General features: G+C 37.9%; 1 protein-coding gene across 5 annotated transcripts in view; it reads left to right on the forward strand.

Annotated features, from left to right (window-relative positions):
• The window catches only part of PACS1 (phosphofurin acidic cluster sorting protein 1), a 142,741-nt gene that overhangs the window by 5,898 nt on the left and 120,472 nt on the right, over positions 1-16,371 (forward strand). The window contains exon 1 of one of the 5 annotated variants that reach the window (XM_034644648.1): positions 4,714-4,927. The exons of the other annotated variants lie outside the window; for them this stretch is intronic. Within the exon in view, the coding sequence (XP_034500539.1) occupies positions 4,911-4,927 (17 nt within the window). The 5' untranslated portion in view covers positions 4,714-4,910. Of the gene's footprint in view, positions 1-4,713; positions 4,928-16,371 lie in introns of those variants that run through there. 5 annotated transcript variants of the gene reach the window in all.

Raw genomic sequence — 16,371 nt, forward strand, 5'->3', positions numbered from 1 at the left:
TGTGTTGTCCAATACAGTAACCACTAGTTGCTATTTAAGTTAAGATTAATTAAAATTGAATAAAATTTAAAATTCTCTTGCTTAGTTGTATTAGCTGCATTTCGTGTCACACTAGTGACATGTGGTTAGTGGCTTCCGTATTAGACAAGGCAGATCTAGAACATTTTCAGGACCACAAAAAGTTCTATTAGATAACACTATTTTTTAAAAAATATTTTATTTATTTATTTGTCAGAGAGAGAGAGTGCACGCACACAAGCAGGGAGAATGGCAGGCAGAGAGAAGCAGGCTCCCTGCTGAGCAGGGAGTCTAATGTGGGTCTCCATTCCGGGACCCTGGGATCATGATCTGAGCCAAAGGCAGACGCTTAACCGACTGAGACACCCAGGTGTCCCTAGATAACACTATTTTAAAGAGAAGCTTGCTTAACCATGATATTTCTAGTATTAATATCTGTGGTTTCTCCTCATTTGTTTAATTAAGCTGAATACGTTTGCCCTCGTCCAGATTATTTTAAAATGTCCCTTTTCTTCGTTATTTCTAGGACCTGTTAGTTTTCCTCTGTTAGTTGTTCCCCTTTAAATGTTTTTAGGTTTTAATCTGCTCACTTCTTTGTAGGGAATTTGCTTCCTGTTGCCTGTCTGCCATTTGTTTCCCACAGTTTCAGGTCTTACCCAATACCTATTGAGAAAACTGTCTGGAGACATTCTAAAATGGCTTTTAGGGGCACCTGGGTGGCTCAGTCAGTTAAGTGTCTGCCTTCGGCTCAGGTCATGATCCTGGGGTCCGGGATTGAGCCCCATATTGGGCTTCCTGCTCAGTGGTGAGTCTGCTTCTTTCTGTCCTTTTACCCCTCCCCCTGACTTGTTCTCTCTTTCTCTCTTGCTCTAGCATAAATAACTAAAATTCTTAAAAAAAATAAAGTGGCTTTTTAGATGGTTAGATTAGATGTGATATTAATTTTTGTCCTTATTTTTTGTGGTGATCTCTAAACGTTATATGATATACAGGTATTACAAAACAGACCAGTGACTGTTGTTTTAAAAATATATATTTAAAAATACATATCAACTTTCTTTGATTGTATACCTTAAAGAAGTGAACTTTATAAATTTTATATTGCAATAAGGCTATAAAAAAAGTACATATTGAATGGATAAAGACATGGGGGACTAAAGTTTTACTCCACTCATTACCTTCCTTTCTTGCTTCTAGAATCGATTATTCCTTTTTATTGATAGTAGATGTGGTGAATGGGGAATGTTCTAGATGCTGTTTCCCCTGTGGTGGGTGGTTGACAAAGTAGTATTGAAAATGGCACAATTATTTATTTATTTGTTTATTTAATATTTACATAGATTCTTATAGGTAATTAAGTGTTTTAAGATACACTTGAGGTGAGAATCTCTGAGTTTAGTTGTAGCTTCACACATTTTTCTCATCCTGAATGCGGTCCTTCCTTTTTTCTCCTTTGGGAACAATGGTCCTTGCCAACTCCCAGATAAACCCTTTCAGCATTTACAGTACTTCTAGTTCTGTGGACATGACACTAGGTAATATCCATAGAGTATTTTGGCAAAAAAAATTTTAGAACTGTGATGTGTATTTAGAAATTACACTGTAATTTATGTGTTTTTTAGTGGCTCAATACAGATAAAGGTAGATATGAAGGGAATATGTTTTAAAACTTGATTCCTACTAGAGGAATACCCGTTCCTCTGTTTGTGGACTGTGTAACTCTTCCAAATGACAGCTTGCCTCTCAAAACCTTACTGTGAGCAAGATTTCCACCAGGTCGCATTGTGGATATAATTGGCTTATGAATTGTCCCTGAGGAAATTTAGATTGATTATTGTGCTTAGACAAAAAAAGGTGCTTTTTTTTACCGTTGTTCTCCAAAACATTTTGTGTGTGTTTGTGTGTGTGTGTGTGTGTGTGTGTCTGTCTGTCTATCTTGAGTTTTCCTTTTGTTCCTCTTTTCATAGGTGAGCTAGAGATTCTTTGTAGCAGGTTTTTTTTGGTTTGTTTTTTAATAGTATGGAAAACACAAAAGGCTTAGGACATCAGTTGTCATTTATTTGTTCCTCCTCACTGACCTTTTCCTGTCTCCTGTTTAAAAACACCAAACGGGGGGCGCCTGGGTGGCACGGCAGTTGGGCATCTGCCTTCGGCTCAGGGCGTGATCCCGGCGTTATGGGATCGAGCCCCACGTCAGGCTCCTCCACTATGAGCCTGCTTCTTCCTCTCCCACTCCCCCTGCTTGTGTTCCCTCTCTCACTGGCTGTCTCTATCTCTGTCGAATAAATAAATAAAATCTTAAAAAAAAACACACACACCAAACGGCTTCAAGGTTTGTAGAGCAGCTTTATCCTTCCGTTTCTCTGTATTACAGTACCTCTCAAACCACATTGCATTCTACTGTTTGTAATTCTACCCATCTCTTGCCACCCTAGTTTCCTCCCAGAGTGTAACCACTAGTAGCAGTTCAGGGTGATGTTTCAAAAGAAAATCAGATTATGTCACTCCCTTCTTCATAATCTTCCCAGTTCATTCATTTAGCAAATGTTTATAGACCAGTTGGTCTCCTTGATCTCATAAGTATACATTCTAGTGGGTGAAGAGATAAGTGACACTATCAAATAACTTTTCATCATACTTAGAGTAAAACCGCTCTTCATGCCTTAGGAAAGACTTCAAGATGTGACCCCTTTCTGTGTCTTTGACCTTATCTTCTGTCATTCTCCACCGTGCTCACTTGGCTCTGGGCAAGCTGGGCCTAGACATGGTCACCTCTGCCTTTGGGCTTTTGCACTTGCACCTGGGATGCTTTGTCCCCACACTTGTGAGTATCATTCAGGTCTCAGTTAATCTACCACCTTGGAAAGCTACCCTTACCTGCCTGTTACATTCTGTAAGTTTATAAATCTTCACAGTTAGTTACTATCATCTGAAATAATCCTATTCATTTATTAGTTACCTTATGAATACCAGTGAATACATTTATCAAATGAATGGTGCCTTTTTATAATGTTTATTGAGTGAATATTTGTTATACACAATTCTTTCATTCAACAAATACTTTTTGAATTGTTCTGTGTGCCAAGCACTGCCGTAGGTGCTGAGGAAACGGCGGCAAGCAAGTTGACAAAATTCATTCTCTCCTAGAGTATACATTTAGGTGGAGGGAGACAGATAATAAACAAATAGTTATATTTATAATAAATAGGTAATGAGTGAATGCCATGATGAAAAATAAAGCACAGTGAGGGAATTGAGAATGTTGGAGGAAAGGTTCTTTGGATAGGGTGGTCAGAGAAGGTCTCTGGTGAAGTGACATTTGAGCTGATGCCTGAATGAAGTGAACCAGACTAATCGAGCATTTACTGTGTGTCACAATAACCATTAGAGGCAAGTACTGAGATCCCTTTCCCAGAAAGGGAAATCAAGGCCCAGTGAGATGAAGGCATTTTTTAAGGCTACACCGTTTCGAGGTAGGTGGAGCTGGGATTTGTCTCATGACTAATGATTATCTGACACCAGAACGATTTCTCTGTTTAAACTTGGTGTTCCTCAAGCCCTGCTGGTTCTCATTGTTGACAAATAATATTTAATGTTTATACTTTGTCATGTTGGAATTACAGAATGCTGCTCTATTACTAAATTATAGAAAGCAAGAAACTTAACAGCAGAATGGCTCTAGGTACCAGTTCTGGAGCCAGTTAGCCAGGATTTTAATCCCGATTCTGTCGTTTACCACTTAGTGATTTGGGCAAATTATGTAACCTCTCTAATGCTTTAATTTTCTCATCTGCAAAACGGGCCTAATAATTGTCCCTACCCCTCATTAATTATGAGGATTAAATGAGATTAATACAAATAAATGCTAATGTGGCACATAGAAAAACTTAAAAATAATAGCTGTTACTACTATTACTATTGCTATCTTTATTGCCAATCCAGCTTCTCTGTCTCTCCCTGATACCCCTCCAAAAACTGCTTTCTTTCTGGAGACAGGGCAACTTGGTTGATATGATTTCCTCAGTGGGACCATTATAAGGTCTTGGGTTCACAGTAGGCACAGATCCTGCCAAATCCCAAGCTTAAAGTCAAAATAAAATATTTTGGTTTTCTGAAGCAGTGGCTGGATCGGGGGATCCTGTTTCTACATCCTGCCAGCTTACACGAACGGAAGAGATGGTGCAGGCCCCGCCTGCAAACCACAACTTTGTTTTGAGCCAATTTGACTTGACAGCTTCCCTATTCTACCTGCTGACTTCTTTAGCTCTGGTTTGGCAGCCAGAAGAGCAACTAAACCGGTTTATAGCTAGCCATTTATTACTTATAAAAGCTAAGTGACTCCTAAGAAAATGAGGGTTTAAATGGAATTGATATTTTTCTCTTATCTCCTTAAGCTTTCCTTTTTGTGTCTCAAACTATAGAAAAATTCTATTGTATTTTTATAGGAGAAACCTGATAATACATTTAAGGCCTATCAGGAGACATTTGGATCTTTCTATATACATGTTAATGTTCTTCTTTAATAAACACCAAGACTTCACTGTTCCATTTTATTTTATTACTATTATTTTTAGATAGGAAGAGAAAGGGGGCGGGTAGGGATAGAGGGAGAGGGAGAGAGAGAATCTCAAGCAGACTCTTAGCTGAGCACGGAGCTCTTCATGGGGCTCAACCTCACAACCCTGAGATCATGACGTGAGCCGAAATAAAGAGTTAGTCTCTTAACTGACTGAGCCACCCAGGCACCCCTGTCCCATTTTAGTTGGAAATCTACAAATACATTTACATGTTTCTGGTTCTTTCTTAAAAATATGTGAAACACAGATTAACTTCTCCTCAAGTGTGGATTATCATGATGAATGGTACCTTCATGGTGAACATCAGGGCTTCAGATGAAGAGTGCAGACTGGTATGTGTTACATATTTTTAAACTCATGTGTTTGCTTTTTTGGTCTTTATTTCTCCCTATTGCTATCAATATGCCTTCTTTCTGCTTCATTGCTTTAAATAGACCATGGGCTAAAAAACCAGGTAATCAAATATGTTAAAAATGAATGGGCTCTGGAAATGAAGGCTAAGAATAATGGATAGCATCATCTGAATACAGGAGATTCACAGCTGCCGTGTTCTGGGACAAGGAAGAAACATTTTACGTACTCCTTGGTCTGGGTTGTACTCCAAGGATGGGATTGCTGATGAGTTTGGGTAGGGGTTAATCTTCTAAAGTCTTAGCGAGTCAAAAACCCTATTGAAGATGCAGTTAGAGATACAAGTCAAATTTTGCATTTGGTTTGGAGAATTACGGATTAGTAAGTGAAGCCCTGTATTTATTGCTTGGTTAAATTTGTTTTGATTACCTCTAGGCAAGTTGCTTTTTTCCCTGTTTTTAAAAAGTGAGTGCACCTTTTTTTTGCCTTGCTGATTTGTTATGAAGAGAAACAAAATGTTTGTAAAATGTCTGAGCATCTATATTCATAGAAATCATTACTATAACGTCTTCGGGTAATGTGGGTGAAGCTGTGAATTTGATGGTATAATATTTGTTGACCTGTGATAGACCTGATTTACATTAGTCATCATTTACATTGTCTTCACAAGTAGGTTTTTGTTTGGCACTTTTAGCTCATACGCAATGGAATGGGGCAGTGTAATCTATCTTAAGTCTATTGTTTAATAGAATTGTCTCCACAAAACTAAAATACATGGAAAGTAGTCTACAGCATTTGTCATCTCTGCCATGCACCATTTTTGCTGTGGGTGAAAATGAATAAGCAACTCTGGAAACCAAGGTCCTCTGGGAACATAAAAACTCTTGTAGCTATTAATGGATTTAATTGTATTTCCTCTCTACCACCAAAATGTGCAATAAATTGTTTATGCCCTTGCCTTTAATGGGGAGAATTGTTCATTAACTGTATGTAATATCATTATCACTTTGTTTTTATTACTTGTAGATAATCCCCTCTGTCTTTCCTTTAAAAAAAACATAAAAATGATACCTATAATATTATTAAACATTACTCCTTAATCTTTTCAGTCAACTTTTCTCTCCATGGTGAAAAAGAAAGTATTCTTTCATTGGGGAAACAAATTTGGGCTAGAAATGGGATATGATTTCTTCAACCAAGATATGGCATAAAATTAGTTTGGCATGCTTTGGACTTAGGCCAGGGGATAGGTTTACTTATGTTTGGGAAGGGCCTGGTTCTCAGGCAGCCTTACTGATGAATGAATGCCATGTCTCAGTTGGTGAGGCTTCATCTTATTTGAGTCCATTTAAGAGAATATTTTTAGAAAAATGACTCTTTGGAATGATGGCTCTATTTGGGTTTTGTTTTGTTTCGCTTTGTTTTGTTTGATGCTCATTCAGGTATTTCCTCCTATTCTTACAATATATCTGCAGGAAAAAAGTCAGCAAATTTCTATAATCTCTTTAAAACCATATGCCAAAAATGTTTTGACTTTAGAATTTGGTTTCTTATTTGGCTTTACTTCATCATGTGGATTTGGATAAGTCTCTTTAACTCTTCCTTTACCTAGTAGTCATTTAATCAGCAAGTAACTGTTGAATATACATCATAAGCTGGTCACCATTTTAGACACTGAGGAGAGAACAGTCAATAAAAGAAACAAAATCCCAGCTCTTGTGGAGGCTACATTCTAGGGCAGGTGGAAAGCAGACCATAAGCAAATGAATGAGCAAATGATAGAGTATGTCAGATAGGGGAAAATAAAGTAGGAAGGGGGGATAAGTGGAGCAGAGAGAGTTACAGTTTCAAATAAGGTGGTTGACAGACGTCAGAAAAGGGGAGCAGTCCTTGTGCAGCACACATTTAGCCAAGCCAGTAGAAGGAACAGCAAGTACTGGTAGGTTCCAGGAACATCCAGGAGGCCAGTAGGCTGGAGCCAAATGAATGAGGAGTAAGTAATGGGAGAGAAAGTCACAGAAGCCAAGGGGACCCAGATCTCGTAGGCCATTGTAAGACTTAGCTTTGACACTGAGTGAGACGGGAAGCCATTGAGGGTTTTGAGCCAGAGAAGAGGCATGATAATGACGTTCATATTAAAATACCCACTGACCACTGTATAGAAGAGCCTATAAAGAAGGGTAGGGTGGAAGCAGGGAGTCCAGGTAGGAGTGCTGTGATGATGTCGTGGGAGCTAATATTGGCTTGGAATAGGGTGGTAGAGGTGGAAGAGAAGAGAATTAATCAGATTCTAGGTATATTTTCAAGCCTAAAGGATTTGCTTGTGGGTTGGATTTGGGGTATGACAGAGCAAAAAGGATTCAAAGATGACTTGAAAATTTCATTTAACTTCCTTGTGTTGGTTTTCTGGTTTTTACCCAAAAAAATGTATTGTTATTGTCATTACTTTATCTTCAGTGACATTACGTAAGATTGAGATCTGTATAACAGAACATGTCAAGGTTCTTGACGAAGTTTGTTTACACTTTTGCCATTTGTAATTAATTGGGAATAAATTTCCTTGGGAATTTACTGGGTGATGGAATAATCTACAGGTTGGCAACTGATTGTGTTAATAATCTAGATTAATTTGTGCTGTAGGCCATGATGAAGCTATTGGAGCAGCTGAGTCTCAACATCCCTGATTATTCTGCTCTCATATTTGCTTTGTCTGGTATATCCTCTGTGATCCCTGTTTATGTGATGTGTTTTAATAAGGGAAATCCATTGCAGAAGCCATTAGTATCTATAGCACATATTCTTTGTCACCCAGTAAAACTGAAAAGTCAAAAACATGTTTTTTTAAATGAATAGTTTGCTACAGCAGACAGCCTGCCTGTGCTTCCTAGGAGCTGCTCTGTAAGGAGGAATCCTGCTGCAGAATGATCTAATTTGTATAATCTTGAAGGTGGAGCTATTTTTGAAAGAGAGCAGGAAAATAATGGAGCCCTTTGCTTGTGAATGCCAAACTGGATCTTACTGATTTAAAAGGAAAAGGGCTTAGTTAGATTTTGTAGTTTGGACTCTTTTTTTTTTTTTTTAAAGATTTTATTTATTTATTCGACAGAGATAGAGACAGCCAGCCGAGAGAGGGAACACAAGCAGGGGGAGTGGGAGAGGAAGAAGCAGGCTCATAGCGGAGGAGCCTGATGTGGGGCTCGATCCCATAACGCCAGGATCACGCCCTGAGCTGAAGGCAGGCGCTTAACCGCTGTGCCACCCAGGCGCCCCATGTAGTTTGGACTCTTATTACCCTCTTGTTCTGTTCACCATGTCTAGATCAAGTTTGTGATATATTTAGGTAATTGCTCTTGGAATGGCACCCGGGTTTTTCTTTTTCTTTTTCATTATCTTTTTACATTTTAGGTAAGTATATTACTTAACTTGTGATTTGGATAATGTGAGTTGCATAAAAAACAGTTATTAAATTCAGGAATTAGAATTTATGGCCCTTTTTCTGTCCTGAAGTGAAATTCCCAGATAATAAAACTTTACCAGCAGATCTACAATATCTTAACTGCAATATGAAGGAAAAACAAGAGGAAGGCTATTTGTAATATAATATGTATTTCTGTATGTGAATTCTCAGAAGACATTTGTAGATGGCATGGCACATCAGAAACTGTAGCTGTCGGGTACTTGTAAGTACATGTAGTTTTTCCTCTGTGAATGTGACACTTATAAATAGAGACTGATACCAGTGTATTGTGTGGGTGAGTCAGATGATATGTGACAATGCCATTGGTGATATGATTTTCTAGAATTCTGAGTAAGTCTTCATGAAGTTCTGCACAAAACCAAGTACAGTCCTTCCTCTATTTACATAGTAGTTACATTCTGGAAAATTCCAAATACATTAAATGGTGAAAAAAGTACCTAAATTTCTTTGTGAAATCTATTTAGATGTAGGCTTAGATAATTATAAACTGCTTTTTATTTACTTACATATATGTCTGGTGAGATCAAAGGCAAATTAATTATGAAGTTGATGAAGCTTAGGCTTAAGTCCCTTCATGTGTACAGGCTTCCTCATGGCCCTATACCTAATTAAAAAAAACAAACAACTTTTTGTTGGAGTATAATATATACTTAGAAAAGTACACATAACAAGTACAGTTGATGAATTTTTACAAGCTGGACATACCCACATAACTAGCACACACATCAGGAAACAGAACATTACCAACAACCCAAAACATAGCCTTGCCCCTTCTAATCACTACCTCTCCCCCCAGCCAAAAATGAAAGTATCCTAACTCAATGGCAGTGTAAGTCAAGTTTTGCCTGCCTTTGTACTTCATATGTGCACACTCTTATATCTGACTTTGCTCAACAGGACGTTTGTGTGATTCATCCACATTGTTGCATGTAGTTGCAGTTCATATATTCTTGTATAGTGTACCATGTGTGAATACATCACACTTTATTTAACTGTTCCGTGGTGATAGGCATGGGAGATTTCCAGTTTGGGGTGATTATGGACAGTGCTGCCATGAACATGCTTGTACATGTCTGTTGGTGGATGTAAGCACTCTATATATTTCCTTTCCTTTCTTTGAGTGTATAAGCAGGAATGGAATTGCCAGATCATGGGGTATATTTAGCTTAGGAGCATGAAAGTTCCAGTTGTACCACATCTCCACCAACAGGTGGTATTCTTTTGTCTTTTTTGTTTTAGTCCTTCTGGTTGGAGGTAAAATGGTTTCTCCAGTAGTTTTAATTTGCATTTTCCTCATGATGTTGAGTACCTTTTCATAAGCTTATTAGTATTTGATATTCTCTTTTATGAATTGTCTGTTCAGGTCGTTTGCCCGTTTTTCTGTTGGTTTGTCTATTTATTGACTTGTAGGAGTTCTTTTTCTTACAAACATCTTATACCCCATGGCTTGCCTTTTTACTTATTTATTTATTTTGCCTTTTTACTCTTTTAATGGTGTCTTTTGATGAACAGAAATTTTTTTTTTTAAGATTCCATTTATTTATTTGTCAGAGAGAGGGAGCACAAGCAGAGGGGAGCAGGAGGCAGAGGGAGAAGCAGACTCCTCACTGAGCAGGGAGGCCGGTGTGGGGCTTGATCCCAGGACCCTGAAGCTGAAGGCAGACGCTTAACCAGCTGAGCCACCCAGGAGTCCCTGATGAACAGAAATTCTTAATCTTAATTTAGTCTAGTTTCTCAATTTTCCCCTTTATGTTTAGTGCCTTTTATATCCTCTTTAAGAAATTTTAGCCTACTTCAATATCATGAAGTTGTTCATTAATGTTTTCTTTTAAAATGTATTGTTTTACTTTTCACATTTAGATCTACAGTCTATCTGGAATTGATATTTGTGTGTGGTGTGAGGGGTTAAGATGTATTTTCCTCCATATGGATATTCAATTAACCCTGCACCCTTTATTTAAAAAGATCATCTTTTTTCCACTACTTTGCATTGTGACCTTGATCGTAAATCACGTGACATTTTACATGTGGGTCTATTTTAGACTTTGTTTTGTACATTGGTGAGTTTGTCCATGCTTGCACTAATGTCCCCTGTCTCTATTACTATATCTTTATTTTTTTTAAATATTTTTAATTTTTTCATTAGAGAGAGAGAGAGTATCTGCAATAGCAAGGGGGAGTCAGAAAGGAGAGGGAGAGCAGACTCCCCACTGAGCGGGGAGCCCAGTCCCAGGACCCCGAGATCATGACCTGAGCTAAAGGCAGACACTTCACCGACTGAGCCTTCCAGGCGCCCCTGTTACTGTATCTTTATAATAGGCCTATTACCTGGTGGTATTATGTCTTCCAGCTGTGTGTTTGTTCTTGGTCGCCTTGACTAGCCTTTGCTCTTTGCATTTCCTTAGAAATTTTAGAACCAGCTTTTCAATTTCCTTTACGTTTTTTTGAGAATTGTATTAGGATTGTGTTGAATCTATAGATTACTTTGGAGAGAATTGAAATCCTTAAAATATTGAATCTTTCAGTTAATGAATGTGGTATGTCCCTCCATTTACTTAGATCTTCTTTAATTGATTTTGCACTTATTAGTGTAGAAGTATTGTACATCCTTCTTTAGATGTATTCCTACGTATTTGATATTTTAAGATCCTAGACCTAATTTTGTAATTGTGAATTTGTATGCTTTTTCTTATATAGGACCCTTCAACTAGAATAAGCTTCAGGCCCTACAAAACCTGGTTCTGCCTTTGGGGGGAATGTTTTCACTTACATGAATGTGGGAAACATGTAGGAAGCTAGTCATTTCCTAATTTTGAAGGACTCAGAGGAATTGTGGGTTTTAGGATGTCTCACATTCTTGGTTTATCCACCACTGAATGTCAGTAAAGTCCCCAGCCGTTGTGACAATCCAGAAAGCACCTTAGAGGCATTAGTACCATCATTAACCGTATTAAGACTCACTTATTAAAGACATTTTGCCTTTATTACAGTTATCATAGTCCATCAATGCAAGTGTGCTTTAATGTTCTCAAATGTGTTTGACTTTTTGTTTGCTTTAGGAAGAGACCTAAGGTAAGCTAACAGTTTCAAATGTTGCCACCTGTAATCTAGACTTTAAAAATTAGCAAATGATTCATTTTCACAAACTTCTGTTGACACAAATACACTGGCAGAGTGGGTTGAACACTGGATTTGGAGCCAGAAGAATTAAATCTTCCTTCAATAAAAACTCTGTGATTTGGGGTTAGTTACCTTTTAGGCTTCAGTCTTTTCATCAGAATGGAAAGAAATAAAAATAACTATCCAGCTGACTCCTCAAGGTTTTTGAGAAGAACAGATGAAACAATTTATAGATTCTTTGTCTTAAAGTACTAACAAAATGCTAACAAAGTGCCATCGATGTCAGTTTGTGAGTTTGCAGGGACAATAAGCATAGTCACAAAGATGAAGCCTGCTAAATAGTCGGAATGTGCCCCATTGGGGTTCTTCTTGCATGGCCACTATAGCAATAGCTTGTTGATGGAAAGTGGTGTCTATTTTCTAAAAGCTTGTGTGTTTATGGGAATGTAGTAAGAGCACTACTCTGTTGGGATTCCTATATCTTAATTCTGGTTTTCAAAATGAAAGTAGGCAAACCACTCACTTTCCATTTCCTTCATTATCTTACTGCTTAGAAATGCTTTGAAGATTATGGTAAAATCTAAGCAAGTTTTATGTTCCTCAGTGAAAGTGTCCATGTGAATATAGGTGATACATTATTATAATTAAATTTACATTGATATTAATTCATTATATGGCCTTCTAGCCAATGGATTGAGAAATGCCTGACCTCCTACCAAATAAAAGGGTGACAAGACCTTGGAATGTAATTGTGAGAGAGGAAGGATAGTATCTCTGCAATTTTAATATGGAACATACTTAATACTCAAATGATACTGAATTTCAGTGTACTTCCCTTCTGGTTAGTGTTCTCTCTAGACTGCAGCTTCTTATACAGACTGATGCTCCTTTTAACTGCATTTTGGTTTCATTCGAGTTTCAGCACTTAATTATTTTCCTCCCTGTAGTTTTATTTTTTAATAGTCCACTTCCCCCAAATAGTTTTTTTTCTTTTTGTTGTATTTATTTTTAATCAATATTATACATATATTTTGGAGAGTCAAGTAGTTCTACAAGGCTTGTTTCTGAAACAGTCTTTGGATGGTTATCTGGTGAATTCCATATGTGGAAAATTGGCTACCATCACCCCATTCTCCCAATAAAATTGAATTTTGGTTTTTATTATTATGATCATAGAAAGGCAAGTCACTGCTCAATCATGTAGTAAACTGATTTTCCTTTCCTGGCCAACTTTATTAATGGTTGTCTTTTTAGTTTTGTTTAATAATAGTGAACATTGAGTGCCTGATATATATTAGGTGCTGTCCTAATTGCTGTCCACGTGTTAATTCATTTAATTATCAAATAGGTAGAGAGGTTAGGTACCTTGCCCAAAAAAGTAGCATAACCAAAGTTCAAACCCTGGCAGGGGGGCCTCAGAATCTATTCTTTTAACTACTGTGCTAAACTCTCTTCATTTTTTATTAATGTGTACTTAAATGTTTATTTTATTGAAGTAAAATTTAAATGCAGTGAAATGCACAGATCTTGGGTTTATAGTTTGGTGAGTTTTGACAAATATATACATTCATGTAACCAACACCTGAATTAAGATATAGAACATATTGATCACGTCCAATCAGTTCCCACCTGTCATAGGCAGTAACTGTTCTGGTTTATATCACCAGGATTAGTTTGTCTGTCCTTGAACCTCATATAAATGGAATCATATACGGTAGTATGTATTCTTATGTTGATCTTCTTTTGTCAGATTCATCCATGTTGTGTATGTTAGTAGTTCATTCTTTTTTGTTGCTAAGTAGTATTTCATTGAAAAAGACTGTAGGGACACCTAGCTGGCTCAGTCAGTGGATCATGTGACTCTGCTTTTGGGGTTGTGAGTTTTAGCCCCACGTTGAGCATGGAGCCTACTTAAAAAAAAATTGTAAAAAGAAAAAGAGACTACAATTTGTTTATCTGTTCTCCTGCTGATGGACACATAGGTTATTTATAGTGTTTGCCTTTTATAAATAAAGCTGCTATGAACTTTCTTGTACAAGTCTTTATATGAACATTTTCATTTCTTTGGAGGTAGATATGTAGAAGTAGAATGGTACGTCTTAGAGTACCTATATGTTTAGTTCATAAGAGACTGCCATTTTACCAAAAGTGGTTGTATTAGTTTACATTCCTACTTACTATGGCAGACAGATTCTAAGGTGGCCCCCATGCCCCTGTCTCCTGGTATTTATGCCCTGTGTAATTCCCTGCCCTTGAGTATGGGTAGGACTTGCTCCTTCCTAATAGACTGAGACAACAGTGACAGGAGAGACATGATTATGTGTATGTGATTATGTTACATCAGATTGTAATGACCATCTTGTGTGAGGATACTCTCTCCTTGCTGGCTTTGGAGAAGCAAGTTGCCATGTTGTAAGCTGCCTATGGAGAGGGCTGTGTGGCAGGGATCTGAGGGCAGCTTCAAGTTCACAGTCAGCAGGAAACATTGTCCTCAGTCCAGAAGCCTGCAAGGAACTGAATGCTGCCAGTAACCATGTGAACTTGGAACCTCAAGCCTGTCAAGAGACCACAGCCTTAGCTGACACCTTGATTGAAATCTTGTTGAGGACCCAGTTAAGCTGTGCCTAGGCTTCTAACCCACTGAAACTGTGAGATAATAAACATCTGTTGTTTTAAGCTGCTAAGTTTGTGACACTATTGTTACACAGCAGTAGATAACTAAGACTAGCAATATCCAAGAGTTCCCATTGCTCCACATCTCCACCGGCATTTAGTTTTGTTAGTTTTTAAAAAATTTTTAGCCAGGTTCATGAGTGTGAAATGGTAACTCCCTCTGGTTTAATTTTGCATTTCTTTAATGACTAGTGACATTGGATACCTGCTGATTGGCCACTTGGATACCTTCTTTTGTGAAGAATCTGTTTAAATCTTGCCTATTTTATAAATTGATATGTTTGTCTCTTAATTTATTTATAGCAGTTATTTATGTATTACAGATTGGGTCCTCTCGGATACATATGTGTGTGTATATGTGAGTATGTGTGTGCATGTGTGTGTATCGGATATATATAGGCATATCTCAGAGATAATGTGGATTTAGTTCCAGACCACCCTACTAAAACAAATATTGCAATAAAGTGAGTCAAATGAATTTTTGGGTTTCCCAGTGCATGTAAAAGTTGTGTTTATAGGCTAGGAAGTGTGCAATAGCATTATGTCTAAAAAAACAGTGTACATACCTTAATTTAAAAATACTTTATTGCTAAAAAATGCTAATCATCATCTGAGCTTTTAAAAAATTTTTGTTTATTTTTGTGTGTGCACACATGCACGCACGTGCAAGAGAGGGAAAGAGAGAGAGTGTGAGCACCAGCATAAGTGCGGGAGAGGGGCAGAGGGCGAAGCAAACTCCCGTGGAGCAGGGAGCCCGATGCAGATGCAGGACTGGCTCCCAGGATCCTGGGGTCATGACCTGAGCTGAAGGCAGATGCTTAACCGACTGAACCACTGAGGCGCCCCATCATCTGAGCTTTTAACAAAGTCATAATCACTGATCACAGATCACCATAACAAATATAGTAATAATGAAAGAGTTTGAAATATTGAGAGAATTACCAAAATGTGACACAGAGACACAGAGTGAGCAAATGCTTTTGGAAAATGGCACCAACAGACTTGTTTGATGTGGGGTTGCCACAAACCTTACATTTGTAAAAAATGTTTTATCTGTGAAGTGTAGTAAAATGAGGTATACTTGTCCTATTTTCTTCCAGTCTGTGATTGGGAGGAGCTTCCATTTTCCTCTCACCTCAGCCAGATTCCCAAACTGTTAGCATTTTACCACGTCTACTCCATTAGACTATCTTTCTCTAAACTAGTTTTTCTGAGTCATTTGAGAATGAATTTCATATGTGTTGCCCTATGACCCCATACTATTTCTGTGTGTATTCCCCCAGTCAAGGGCGCTCCTAAGTAACTACTACATGTCTTTCTAAGTCAGATAATTAGCATTGAGGAAACCCTGTTCCCCAATCCAAAGGCCCGTTCACATTTTGCCAGTAGCCCCAACAATGTTTCCTTTTCCATTTGGCCCAGCATCCTAGTGTGGAACATGCAATGGACTTCATTGTCATGTCTTTTCATGTCCTCCAATAACCCCTTAGTCTTTGACTGTCGTTTATGTCCTCAACAGCCCTGTATTCAGGAGGATGATCTGCAAGCTGAATCCGTTAATATTTCCTCGTGACCAGACTCAGGTCGTGATTTCTTGGCAACAGTATCACAGAAATGATGCTGTAATATTCTCAGTACTTCACATCAAGGCACACATGATATTAAGCAATCCCATTACCAGTGATGTTAATCTTGATTATCTGGTCATGATGGTGGCTGCCGGCTATCTCTACTTTTCTTCACTGTGAAGTCATTGCTTTTCTTTTCGTAACTGACAAGTATTTTGTGTGGAGACAATGTGAGGTTATGCCAATATTTTATTCCTCATCAGACTTCAAGCTACCAGCATTAGTGTCCTGCCTACATCAGTAACCACACTATGTTTGCCAAATGATGATTCTTGTTTGTTTCCATTATTCCTTCTGCGTTTATAAATTGGCCTTCTATTGTAAGGATGAGCTTTCTCATCCCCTCCCTCCCTTTCTTTCAGTATGGGCTCATAGATTTGTGATTTACTCATTGGATTGTAATTTGTTAGTAATATTATTTATTTTGATGCTCAGATTACTCCAGTTGTGGTCAGTGGGAGCCCTTTCAAGCTATTTCCCTTTTATATGTCCTTACCATTCTTTGAACACTTCCTGATTTTCTAGA

The sequence above is a fragment of the Ailuropoda melanoleuca genome, chromosome 16, assembly GCF_002007445.2.
Source record: "Ailuropoda melanoleuca isolate Jingjing chromosome 16, ASM200744v2, whole genome shotgun sequence".
Classification (NCBI taxonomy): Eukaryota; Metazoa; Chordata; class Mammalia; order Carnivora; family Ursidae; genus Ailuropoda; species Ailuropoda melanoleuca.